At 32.7% G+C, this 12644-nt stretch overlaps 1 protein-coding gene and 1 long non-coding RNA gene across 6 annotated transcripts in view; both read left to right on the forward strand.

Moving 5' to 3' along the window:
- The window catches only part of LOC127848935 (uncharacterized), an 81705-nt gene that overhangs the window by 26475 nt on the left and 42586 nt on the right, over positions 1–12644 (forward strand). For 4 of the 5 annotated variants that reach the window (XR_008034825.1, XR_008034824.1, XR_008034826.1 and 1 more), the window contains exons 12-13: positions 12091–12144; positions 12591–12638. The exons of the other annotated variant lie outside the window; for it this stretch is intronic. Coding sequence is in view for 1 of the 4 variants with exons in the window: in XM_052381663.1 (XP_052237623.1) it covers positions 12091–12144; positions 12591–12638 (102 nt within the window). In the remaining 3 variants the exon portion in view is untranslated. The remainder of the gene's footprint in view (positions 1–12090; positions 12145–12590; positions 12639–12644) is intronic. 5 annotated transcript variants of the gene reach the window in all.
- Positions 1591–4476, forward strand: LOC127848941 (uncharacterized). Its single transcript, XR_008034828.1, has 3 exons — positions 1591–1765; positions 2085–2165; positions 3563–4476. It is a non-coding gene; the product is annotated as an uncharacterized LOC127848941 (long non-coding RNA).

Consider the following 12644-nt stretch of genomic DNA (forward strand, 5'->3'; position numbering starts at 1 on the left):
CGACTACGTTCTCAATACACCAATGATCAAAGAACACACATTGTATACAGCGTATTTGACCTTCAATACATAATGGGTTAATTGTAATAAGCTTATAACAATAAGTCATTCACATTGTTGCATTATTAAAAAGTAATTCAAATGTTTACTTTGTTACGTCAAAACAAATGCTCACGAAGTGAAGACGATAATTGAGATATTGGTTATACCACTGTCATTGTACTATATTCACTATAGAAGTTTGTAGTTGTATGCATGATGTTCCGCTCAAATTATATAAGCACTTGAATACTTAATTAGAGCTGGATGGTTATACTGTGTACGCCGAAGAGTAACTGTTACTGGATGCATAACTTCTTCCAAGTTGCTACATGCAGTCCCACGCGGAAATGGTAACATATAGATTTCCACTCCAGAGTGTATATCACACTCTGGATTTATTGCATAGGTGATGAGAAACTCAACATTGTCCCCAGCAACTCGACAGTGACCACGTTCAGTCATGCAGGGTCATACATTCGTCTTAATGTCCAGTCCGGGATTGTTCGGGAATGTATACCCCACAGATGCACTGTTAACTTTGATATTTCCAAGTATATTTAAGTCAAATGTAAAACAAAACCAAACCAAAGGACACATAATTTAACATTTTTCAGTTTGAAGACACATACATATAAAATAGCCAAATTGTTGGACGAGAATGCATTACCACCATTATAAGGATCACAATTACTGTTACGCTTGCATTGTTTCCCATTTTATGCATTTGGGTTTGATTTCGCAAGTTTTGCACCAACTTAATGAAACCATAAAAGTACAAGTATTGCGCCTAAGTATTGAGCTAAACCATCTCGCCTAAAATTAAAATAATTATGCAGATGGCCATTCAGCCTTTTTATGGAGTACATCATATTTTCCATGGCAAAATAGACGGGCACTGTAACTTGGAAATAACTGGGCCGTGTAACTACCACGCCTCAATCTACTTCGCAGTTGTTTAAATGTGGTAGAAATGTTTGTTCTGTTTAAAGACCATGCGATGTCTAAACAAATAAAGTTACAATACAAAATGTGCGATTGGCAGCATTATGTAAGTGTGTATGCGTAGAAGACAACCATAATATATAATAATGTTAGCAATATGTCGTTAATGCAGTGAACGAAGCTGGCATTCATATTGTCATTTTAAGAAGACTTTACGTTTTGTGTTTATATATTTTAAAGTATATCATAAGAATGTAAAATCTTTCCTAATACAGTTATTGTATTAATAAAACGTTATTGAAAGTTACTTCTAGAAATAAAAATATACTATTAATGTGTTTCTTTTTAATATTTTTCAAACGTCTAAGTCTGCTTGTTTTGTTTTTAGACAGAAACACATGAAATAACATAAAGTAAACCATATTCTTATACACTTAAAATAATACATAGGAACATTTTACGACCATTGACGCTAGCTCCAAATGATTATGCCATCGATTGGCTGGATCAAAATTACTATTGACCTCTGAAATCTAATGATGCACTACAAATACCTTAGCCAACACATGAAGTTTTACACGTGGTTTCGAAAGTCAGGCTTGTAGTTATATACAGACTTAAACGTGACTGAACTTGTGAAAAATGGAATTTCATATCTTTAGTGGGACACGTTTTTGTCGCAAGGTGCAGCTTATCTGAATTTCATATAATTAATGACACAAATATAACATTAAGTCAGAATAAATGTTTTGCAAGACAGTGTTTATTTGAATTTCGACAGGTAAGTTCTTTGTACTGTGTTTATGTTTTAAGAGAAGTATTTCTAAACGTCAACATTACACTTAAATTTTCATCTACGATTTTTGACATTTATTTAACTAGTACGCAACGTTTCAACTTCTTTATTAAAGTGTTTTGAAACTCTGTCTATGTTTTAAATACATCTTACCATCTGTATGACTTTGATTGCATTATATGTCTTTTTGTGTGATGCCGCTCTGTTTATCACGGTAAACGTGATTTGTCCATATTTTGTATAAAAATAAAATACTTATACTGACCGGTACTGTTTTAATATAAAAAACTTCGGCATTTTTCAGTGGCACAGTCTATGTTGCAAACTGTCGAAAGGGACACTGTATGAAATCTACACAAAACAGCAATGGCACTGCCTGTAAAAGGTATTGGTATAGTTGAAAGCAATAATTAACAAAAGATCTTACAGCAAGTATATATTAGCTTAAATGAATGTTTCTGCAACACACACTTTTTTTTCTCAGAGATGAGATGTGCCCTTTATTTAGCATTTCATTTTTAAAGATGAATGTAAGTTGCGTTCATTGCGCTTTATAAAAGCGGATTATAATATAGTTATGAGTGCAAAATCGGATGATAACCGAGGCGAATGTTTATCATATGGAGATCTATTTCCTGTTTGAAGGAAGCGTGTTATTTCAGAAATGTGTCATTGTGTCACCCAACACCGTTTATCAGTTTATGCGCATTACATGAGGAAACGGTATGAACATGCAGATGTTGGTCTTAATAACCAATGTATTTCATAGCTTTTTGACTTAGGATCATGTTTAAAGACGCAGAATAATTATCCATAAAACAGATTACACGGTAATCAAACGCATTCATAATGTTTATGACATGAATGGCACGTTATATCCGGCTCTCAGCACTGAGCCGTAAGCATTCTGTCTCGATGTATTTAAAATAAATGGGCATTTAAAATTAGGCTTTAAATGTAACACAATGAATGTGTTTTTAAACGTGTGGTGTAGAAATTGTGTAATTCTGTAAAGTATTATTGATCAATAATACTATTGAATAAAAAAAACATACACATTTTGTTATCTGAAGGATATCCGTTGTTATAGGTAGACGGTTGTTAAACAAGTTAGGTCGCTTTTTATGGTTGACGTTTGTGACGTTTGTGGTTTTTTATTTTACATTGCATGATACAATATACCGTAAAGGAGACAATCTCCTTTTTGGCCAAATGTGTACTTTATTTGTAATGTGATCCTGACCTTTGATGGAGGGGCGGATGACGTGACACCCCGTCTCCATATTGTGATTATTTGTTAAAAGTTATTTTAAAACAGCAATATTAATGATATAATTTAAGTTTGCACAAATAGCTGTATTGCCATATTTGATCTTTAATCGTTTAGTTTCACTTTGCCTTTTGAGGTAGTCAGACATGTGTCACATGGACACGTCTGCGTAGTGTTCGTTTGTAGTAGGCGTTTTATTGAAATTGTACGATTAGAGGCAACGTTTGAGCCCGGACATACTAGGGACACAAATGCACAGACATGATTTGATGGTTACTGCTATATCCAGTCATCCGCCGGTTATCAACAAAAATCGTACACGTTTCTTAAACTTTCTTCTTGGTTGGCATCATTGTGCGTATGTACATACAAAACAATGAGAAATGACTACTCATATACACATGAGTACAAACTTTAATTACGGCGTTGAACATTTGCGCAAAGAAATGTACTCTTCATGTACGCATTTGGAGCCACAGGCCTTTGAGTCATCGGTGACTTTCAATTTTAAGCGATTGTGTTCCGGTAATGTACCGAATAGGCAGCGCACTCGCTGCTCGACCGCATGTACGCAAGCATCATCTGGTGACCTCCATTGCAAATCCAGCAATCTACAACTCACAGAGGAAAGGAGGCCATGGTGGGGGATCTTGCCTTTTGATTAAGGCAGACGATCCTAAAAAGACCCAAGCCTGTCGTGTAAGATCAACTCATGGAAGGGCTTAAGAAAGATCATGTTTACAACACAAAAGCCTCACTTCGAGTAAATTTAAACAAGACTGTTCAAATGCATTATGGTTATATACGTTGTACTTATTTATTGTGTACTTGCTATTAAATTTCAATCAAAAAATGTACATAATGTGTGCATTTATTGCAATAATGTTATGTCATATTGAGTGAATATGTCTTGATGAGAGATTTATTTGAATATACGTATATTTTTAAGAATATCGGAACAGATTACGTCTAACGAGATACCTGTTTTTTATGTTTATATATTTCTTGTTGTAATCACTCCCTCTTAACGAGCACAGTGTGATATGGTCCTTTTTTATGGCTGAGCGCATACATAAGAAAAACAGATGATTGCAATGTGAACATCCACTAGTATCACACATATACCAAGAGGACCTAAGAACACTAGTAAGGATATAATACTATTTCCAGTGTAGCTTCGTCAGACCTTCCCCAGCTACCTTGATGAGCTGTTGTAAAAACCATTATACATATTATGAGGGCGGTCCAATGTCCACACCCTTTAAAGTTCAAACGGCATGCTGTTTAAAGGCGTTTTGTTTGTGAAGTAGTCCAGAACATACGTTACTGAAAATATATCTTATGGTTTATTTTGTATGTGTAAATTTGCCAATATTGTGTCTACTCTAATAAACTCATTGGAAATATATTGACAATTGTGCATGTGTAATTTAAGGTCATCTATTGATCCATTTCCTGTTGGTTCTTTCAACAATGACCGACGTTGGAGCATTCCTGTATGGTAATAATTGATAAACGTAATGTCGCGCAAACGTAAATCGTGTTTATATTTTATTTTTACCGAGCAAATTTCATCCTAAGTAAGAATACCTTTACGAATCCGCTTAACTATTTAATTCGGACAACCATAATCGGGTAATCCACTGTGTTCGTAATATAACTGCGATAATAATTTGTATTGAAAATAAATAATTTAAAAGTCAGCTATATAAACAGACTATATTTACATTTTCACCGGCATTTTTATACTGTGTTTACAGATGCGGATTGGTGCAGCAGATTTCCCGAATATAAAGGTATTGAATTTCGTAAAAGACCAAGGTTTACTCTTGTGAAGTGTTTACTCGATTCGTTTTATAAGAGATTGCTTAAGGACGATAAGTGATGTTTGAGCTTAAATCTATAGTGTTAACGTTCTTTTGATTTATTTAATGATATACAGAATGCGATTGTCATTTGTGCTTTTATATATAGACGTTTAATTAACATTACAGTATTTCTAAATCGGTTATCGACTGAACAAACTAGGACTTGTCAAAGTCGTAATGAATGCACGACATCGCAAGATCGAACATGTTATTTAATAAAACTTCCTATCATAATCATATATTATGTAAGAGCGGATCAACATTTTAATGATGAAGTTGATACAAATAAGGAGAGCTCCGTCGTTTAGTTTGTGTGCAGTTTTTTTATATAGTTTTTTATGTTTTTGTCTACTTTCAGAAGGACAGACTGCCGGCCAACAGACTCATATATATTCATTTTGAAGTCATTATGTGTAGTTCGATAACAGGCTTAAAGTACACGTTTGTCGTAATTTATAATGATTTCTTTCAGACATTATCAACCTGGCGCATGTGGAAAACTGTCTCAGCATCGACCAAGGTATAATTTATCTATTGTCAGGTCAATGAATTGTACGTAAAAGTTCCACATATTTTTGAATCATTTCTATGCAACTTTTCTGCTCTTAATTACCCACAAACACACACACACACACACACACACGCACGCACGCACGCACACACACACATAGAGCACAGAAACTGATACTACAAAATGACATTTTGTTCCAAAGTTCATGCAAGACGATTATCATTTCAACACTGTTAATGCTTTAGTTTAACCGCAATTTTTATCATTCACGTTGTAACAATTGTGTTTTCCCCAGCGGATGCAGTATAATGTTGACTTTGATTGGAATGTTTAATTTCAAATAAGGTAAGCCTGGTCACTTGAGTTTACTCGATTATTTCTGCTCGGAAGGTAACTGAAAACAATCCTTGATGCGAAAAGAGACACTTATTGGAGTCTTTATAAGATCATATCATATAATTGAACATCTGTTTTCAGTCCATCGAACGTGATTATTTATTAGACAAAAACAGGGGATTATTGACAAAGAAATCAAAATCAAAACTCAAATCGCATGTTCGTTTTTATGCTCAGACATGTCGTTTTAGAATAAATCTATTTTAGCGAATCGCGGCCTTGGTCTGACAATACATTTTATATTTAAAATGTGTTATTGTTGTTCTTAAAGTATTTGCGAAGTTAAAGCTCCTTGGAGATAAAAGTCCCTGGTGCCTATTCCATGGAATAGATCAGTTAGGGGGTAAGTGAAATCGTTACACTTTATCTTTCGTCGATTACCTTATACTTTGACAAAAAAAACAACACTAGTATTCAAAGTATTGATAAAAGTAAAAGCATGTGAACATACAATATATACACACTTCTTATAAGATTACACTAAAGTAAAGACCATTCTAATATATTTGTTTATTTTCAACTTAATTCAACAAACGCGCCTTTGTTTGGCATTTCGTTTTTATATTGCGAATATATATATATATATATATATATATATATATATATATATATATATATATATATATATTACTAATAGAAATATATAGTAATAGTAATATAGTACTTAGTAATATATATATTACTAAGCGATAAAGTAAAAAAAATAATATATATATATATATATTTTTTTTCTTTATTGCTCCAAAAAGACAGGTACGGTGTTTCCATTCATACTCCCGAAGATTGTCATTGTAACGGTACCAACTCCCTTCTTAACTACATAAGCGGTGTACGCGATGGTAAGTGAAATAATTTCCTTTCTAGGATTGTCCATATGACAGTACCAATCCCCTTGTCAATTACCAATATGATTTACAGGGCGGTAAGCGTTTCTTCTAAGTTTAACGGTGCTTTCTCACGTCTTAGCCGCAAAAAATATGATGGTCAATAACACTTCGATATATATTCATGGGATTGTTTGTTTACTCGTATTCGACCATCTCAACCACCAGTATAATGAACTACACGGTAAGTAATACCGTCGGCGTTTATGCAAATTAGGCGTAATTTTCCCTACAGTTCATACACCGATGAATTGCAGAAAAATGCTATTTAATTCTTAAATGAAGAATCGAATAATATGTTCAAAACATACTGACATACAAAAGTATACATTCTATTAAGTAACATATTGGTCCAAAAGAAAAAGTCGCGAGTTAGACTTTGAATTTACTGAAGAATAAAACCTTTTAAATTGCAGGCAGCAGTGACATGAAGGACCGATGTTTGTCTCAACCCCACTACAAAGGTTTAATTATATTTAACATCTTAGTTATACAATCATACCACATTGATCTATAGTGTTCAAATTATTGATTCGTTTACGATGATTTAAGATGGTGTTGTCCTTTATAGGATAAAAAGGAGAACAACATTTATGCAAGTATCATACTCACAGTGCAATTATTATTTTTTACTTATTTTCTAAAGAACAATTTTTGAGCACAATTCTATTGATGATTACTTGTTTTTTGCTTTTTTAAAAATGCGAACTTCCTTAGCGGCAGGTACACGTAACTATGTTAATGAGAGAATACAATAGAACACACAGTTTATTTACGACGTAAGCATGTAAAGCTTATCGTCGCATATATTAAATCTATACGACAAGTATACATACATATGCGTCATAAGGACGAGTGGCATTGCAAACTTGCAATTACTTGTTATGCAGATATATGAAATATATATGTACTAGGATTGTATAAGAACGCTCCATCTATTTAAGCACAGTGTACAAATCTTACAATATAGTGTATTCGCCCAATATCAGTATAATAAATGCTTCATGCAGTAAGATGAGGGATAGATATAACATTAAAGAATACGAAATATTATATCAAAATATAATCAAATTACCTGCTTGGAACTACTTGCTTTTAAGATAAGTTTAAAAGGTGTATTGACCAATAAAGATTTTATTTTATTATTCTTTGGTCATAGTTGGCGTTCTTGTGTCAACCTAATGATTCAATACAGTTACTGAATTTAAATAAAAATGTTATTTAAAAAAATATGCGTCGTTTATTTCTTTCAGTTTAAGAATGCTTGACTAAAAAAAAACAAAAAAATGTCTAAATATTATTAAACCCAGAACAAATTTAAGGCATACTTATCTGATAAAGCTTATTGAGTCCTGTTCAGCTCAATATTAATCAGCTCCCAATTTGAAATGTTCGATGCATGTACATATGTTTTTTGCATAAATACACCGTTTCCGTATGTTATCGTTTGATTTCCAGCACTTTTTGACCAGTTTTTCGTTGACAACAACAACAGAGCTCCCGCATGTCCATCTCATCATTCGGGTATGAAATTAATTGTGCAGAATCTATAATTAAAAGTAATGCTTTTCTAAAATAATTATATACAAAACAAACGTTGACATTATTTTTCTTTTTAATAGAGATGACATTTTAAGAATCCAAAATTTCAATGTACTTGTGTGACATATTGTACCGTTTGTGATAGTGTTTTAATGAAATTATAAGATTGAAAACCCTTTTTTTGTTAGGTTCATTAGAAATATTTAAAACGCTGGCTGTTTTTTTTTTAACGATAATTCATCAGGCGTTATAATTGTACGTGTTTTAAATATCAAAGTTTGATATAATTGGTTGTTAACGCTTAAAATTAAGGTGCATACATATAACTTTTGCTTCGTTGCAGTGTGGTTCGACCTTTCGCATATAGACAACGACTGTGCTCATGATTTGATATACCACGTGACATGTTAAGTAGTGATTTTCTTTTCTTTGAATATAAACATATGTTTGTAAGCGGAGTATGAGTCTGTTGGCAAATAACCGCCTTCCACGTTAGGTAAAACAAAATACCTGATTTATCTCACATTATTGTTTCGTTATTGATGTTCATGCTTGTGTCTAATATATTTTACCTAAATAGTTCTCGCAAAAACAATCTTTAATGCGTCTCTTGGTCGTTCTGGCGATCACATCCTTGGCGTACTATTACTCTGATTTATGTACAAGTGGCACGCTTAAAGTGAGCAAACAGGTTGACACGCTAAATCGGAGCGTACCTTTTATTGTCTGGTTTAAACGATTATCTGACCTCTTGCGGTGTCGACGTATATAGGTCTATCAAACACGCAGACCCGCATGAACGATGTGGCAATATAAGCCACAATACCAGAATGCATATTGTCATATTTTTCTACTCTTAATGTGTGCTTTATGACTATGCTCCATAAAAAATACATGTACTATGATTAAAAGCCAAAAGCTTTAGCCATTTACTAGTCGTCCATTTAAAGAACTTTGCACAGAAAACTATTTGGAATGTAGACGAAAAATCCATTCCATCAACAATAAATGTTCAGGAAATATTAAATGCTGATTATAGAAATGAATTCACATACTTTTTGTAGTTTTATTTGATGCTTTTCAGTCGTAAGATTTATAATAAATTCTCCCTTTGAGCCTGATAAACGTGGTTTGGTTTTTAGATTCGTTTGATCATCACCCGAGTCGATGTGTCTGCAAACGTACGTATGCAAAGCATTAGTAAATCCTAGAGATTCTTACCCACACCGCAAACTCAAACATCTTCTTGTATAGAAAGTATTGTGTGTTATTTGTGATTTAATGTAAACAAAACACATCGACGCGTGTTTGGCAGTTCGAGTTCTTCTCCATGGGACCAGATACTTACATTTTCAGTAACATTTAATTTGGTTAATTATCTACTTACAAGCATTTTTTTATCAATCTGGCTAAGCGGAGGAACATGAAATTCATGTCGTTGCTTATAATTTCTTGAAAGGAATACTCTTAAGTGTTGGTTTAACTGGTTTTATATTTTGTCGATATTTCTTCGTTTAGTAGATTTATTTCCAATTTATTTGTTCGGACTAGACAAGTTATTCCATTACTTTCATCTGTTCATATGTTGTAATATTAAGATGACAAAGCTACCATGATAAGCTTGTCTTAGTTGAACAAGTTCGGGCAGATGAAGGTAAGGAAATGTCAAAGTCATCTCAGCCATGTTTATTTTCATACATGTTATAAGAGTCCTAGATAAATGTAATATGTATGGACTCTTTTTGGTGTGACAACTTCTTTGTTAGTGAGAAAAAATGTTATTTTAATCCCATTACACTCATTTTTGGGTACCTCTTTTAGCATCCAACTGTGTGTGTGATACGCGAGCAAACGTTTAACAACGTTTATGCAATCAGCAGTATACATTTTAGCCCTTCTCTGTGAAAAAGGTGTTTAATGCATGTGCGAAAAGTGTCGTTCCAGATAAGCAAACCAGTGATGTCCGCACAAGCTAATCAGGGAAGACATTTTCCGCTTAAACTGATTTTTTACTTAGAACAGAAACCAAATATATCTTAAAAGCGGAAAAAGCGGAAAGTGTCGTTTGCACACCATCTTTTGGTTTATAAATAAGCATGAGCCCACTAGCTCATGGTCCTTTGATTGTATGCTTTACTTGTAGATATTTACACAAAAAACCATGTTTTATATACCAGAAAAAGCAGTGTTCATTTATGTCCCACACATGTTTAGGACAAGAGAATGCAGTGTTGTAAGAAATTGCAGAAATTCTATAGTGACTGAGGCAATGACAATGCTACGTTTCGGGGATTCGAAGTATCAAACCCATTTCCAACTTTTTGTATTAAAAATAATTATGTGCTGGGTAAAACCGATACAAAGGTGTACACAAACCAGTGATATTTTTTATATTATTAGGAAAATCTTACGATTAGGTATTGACAATTAGTGTTTCATAACATTTTAATACTTGTTGTCTTTTCACATAAAAATAGGTTTATTGTGATACATAATCATAGACATACACTATTTTAAACAATTAAGCAAAGTTGGTGTCAATCTTGTATGAATCATTTTTATGACTGTAACAATTGTTTTGTTTGAATTGGTAAACACATTTTCGATATTTGAATGTTGCTGTTACATCGACAATAAATTGAACCTTATCGATATTATTAGTCATGATGTTCAAGTACACAATAGTATTAGTTGTATAAAACCCAAACACGGACACAGCATGCACATTAATAAAGTTAATTGTGAGAACCTCAATACATTACCAAACATGTAGTCTTAACTTCAGTGCTTTATTTACACCAAAATATAAACTCATTTCCGACCAATTCTCTATTTTGAACTCAATGGTTTTAAACTATTTTTTCCGGTTATCTTCTATGCATCATTTAGATTTCTCTCTTGCTTGAACTATAATTCGTACTTATATGTTTTTATATATGTTTCTGTCAAACAGGTTTGGTCGCTGATGAAGCCTTATTGAGTATTAAGGAAATTTAATGATGAAATATTGCTACTGTTTGGCACATAAGTTTTGTCCAAAAGTCCACTGTGTGAGGGGCTGGTTATTTTAGTGTATGTTGTTGTATGATTTTAGCTAAAGCATCTTGATAACTTACTTGTTTACTGTTTTAACAGTAATGCGTACAGAACGTAAATCAATATTTTTGTGTATTGGGTTTAATGTAATTGTCAGATTAATTATTTGTGTTCGATTTTTTAAAATTTAAAAAAAACGTATACATTGATGGTCCGTTTTGAGATGGCTTTGAGAAAAGATAACATTAATCATGTATGATACGTCTTTTGTTTTGTAAGATAGGTATAAATACTTTTTAATGGTAGCTTTGTTACTTTTACAAAAACATGCATTTGAGTAAAACATGTAACTCTAAACATGTATGTGTTTTTAAAAGGTTTATTATCTGATCAGGTCTCTACATTTCCATAGTCAAAACATGTAGAAAATATTAATGCGTTTAACGCGGTGACCAAACATGCGCTTCGGAAAACGCTTTTAACTTAGCAACATTTTCTCTATTAAGCTAGTAAACTGGTCAATGTGTTAGTAAGACTTCAAAAAATCGGGCCTATACTGCCCCTTTTAAAAAGTAATAAAAAGTAAGGCGGATATTAATGCATTTTTAGTTTATGGTTTTAATAATATATATTACGCAAAAACAATCGTAAATATTGGAATGCATGTTCTGATTAAAATTAAAGACTTAACGTTTTACCTGGAATAAATTTTTAAACTTGTATTTCGTTATTTCAAAAACATCTATATACGGTTTAAATGTTTCAACAGATTAATTTGTTTGCAATCTTAACACACGTTTTAGAGAGTGTTCAGTATAGGGACCCAAACAACTGCCTGCAGTTCCACAGCTATCAAGGTACCTTTACCTTTAATAAAAAGAGAGCCCACGAATTGTTTGCTCATTTTGCAGTGGCGTGTACTAGTCAGTGCAATTAGTTCATGCCGATTTCATGCCGTTAAACATATCATGCAAATACTTTATATTTAGATTGTGTTAGCATATCTAGACGTTTCATTTTTTTCCATTCTTTATTGTTTTATTTGAATGTAAAAACACTGAAACAACACTTATGTTTCTGTAATCAAGACTTTATATTCTGCAGTACATAATTGAAATATACTCTTATGATACTCTTGTTTTTGTTTACCTGTACTCAAACGTCTAGTTCGTTTCGACTATAATCTGTCTGTGTGTTTTAGTAGATAATATATTGTAATAATAATTGTAAGTAAAGTGTTTAAATTTATTGCTATATATGCGATGGCATTGTATTTCTTTAAATTATCAAATCACCTTTACAGAATTGATGAAACTGTACGATACCAACTTATGCTCGAGCAAGAATTCTCGTATGT

Source organism: Dreissena polymorpha, chromosome 10 (assembly GCF_020536995.1).
Source record: "Dreissena polymorpha isolate Duluth1 chromosome 10, UMN_Dpol_1.0, whole genome shotgun sequence".
Taxonomy (NCBI): Eukaryota; Metazoa; Mollusca; class Bivalvia; order Myida; family Dreissenidae; genus Dreissena; species Dreissena polymorpha.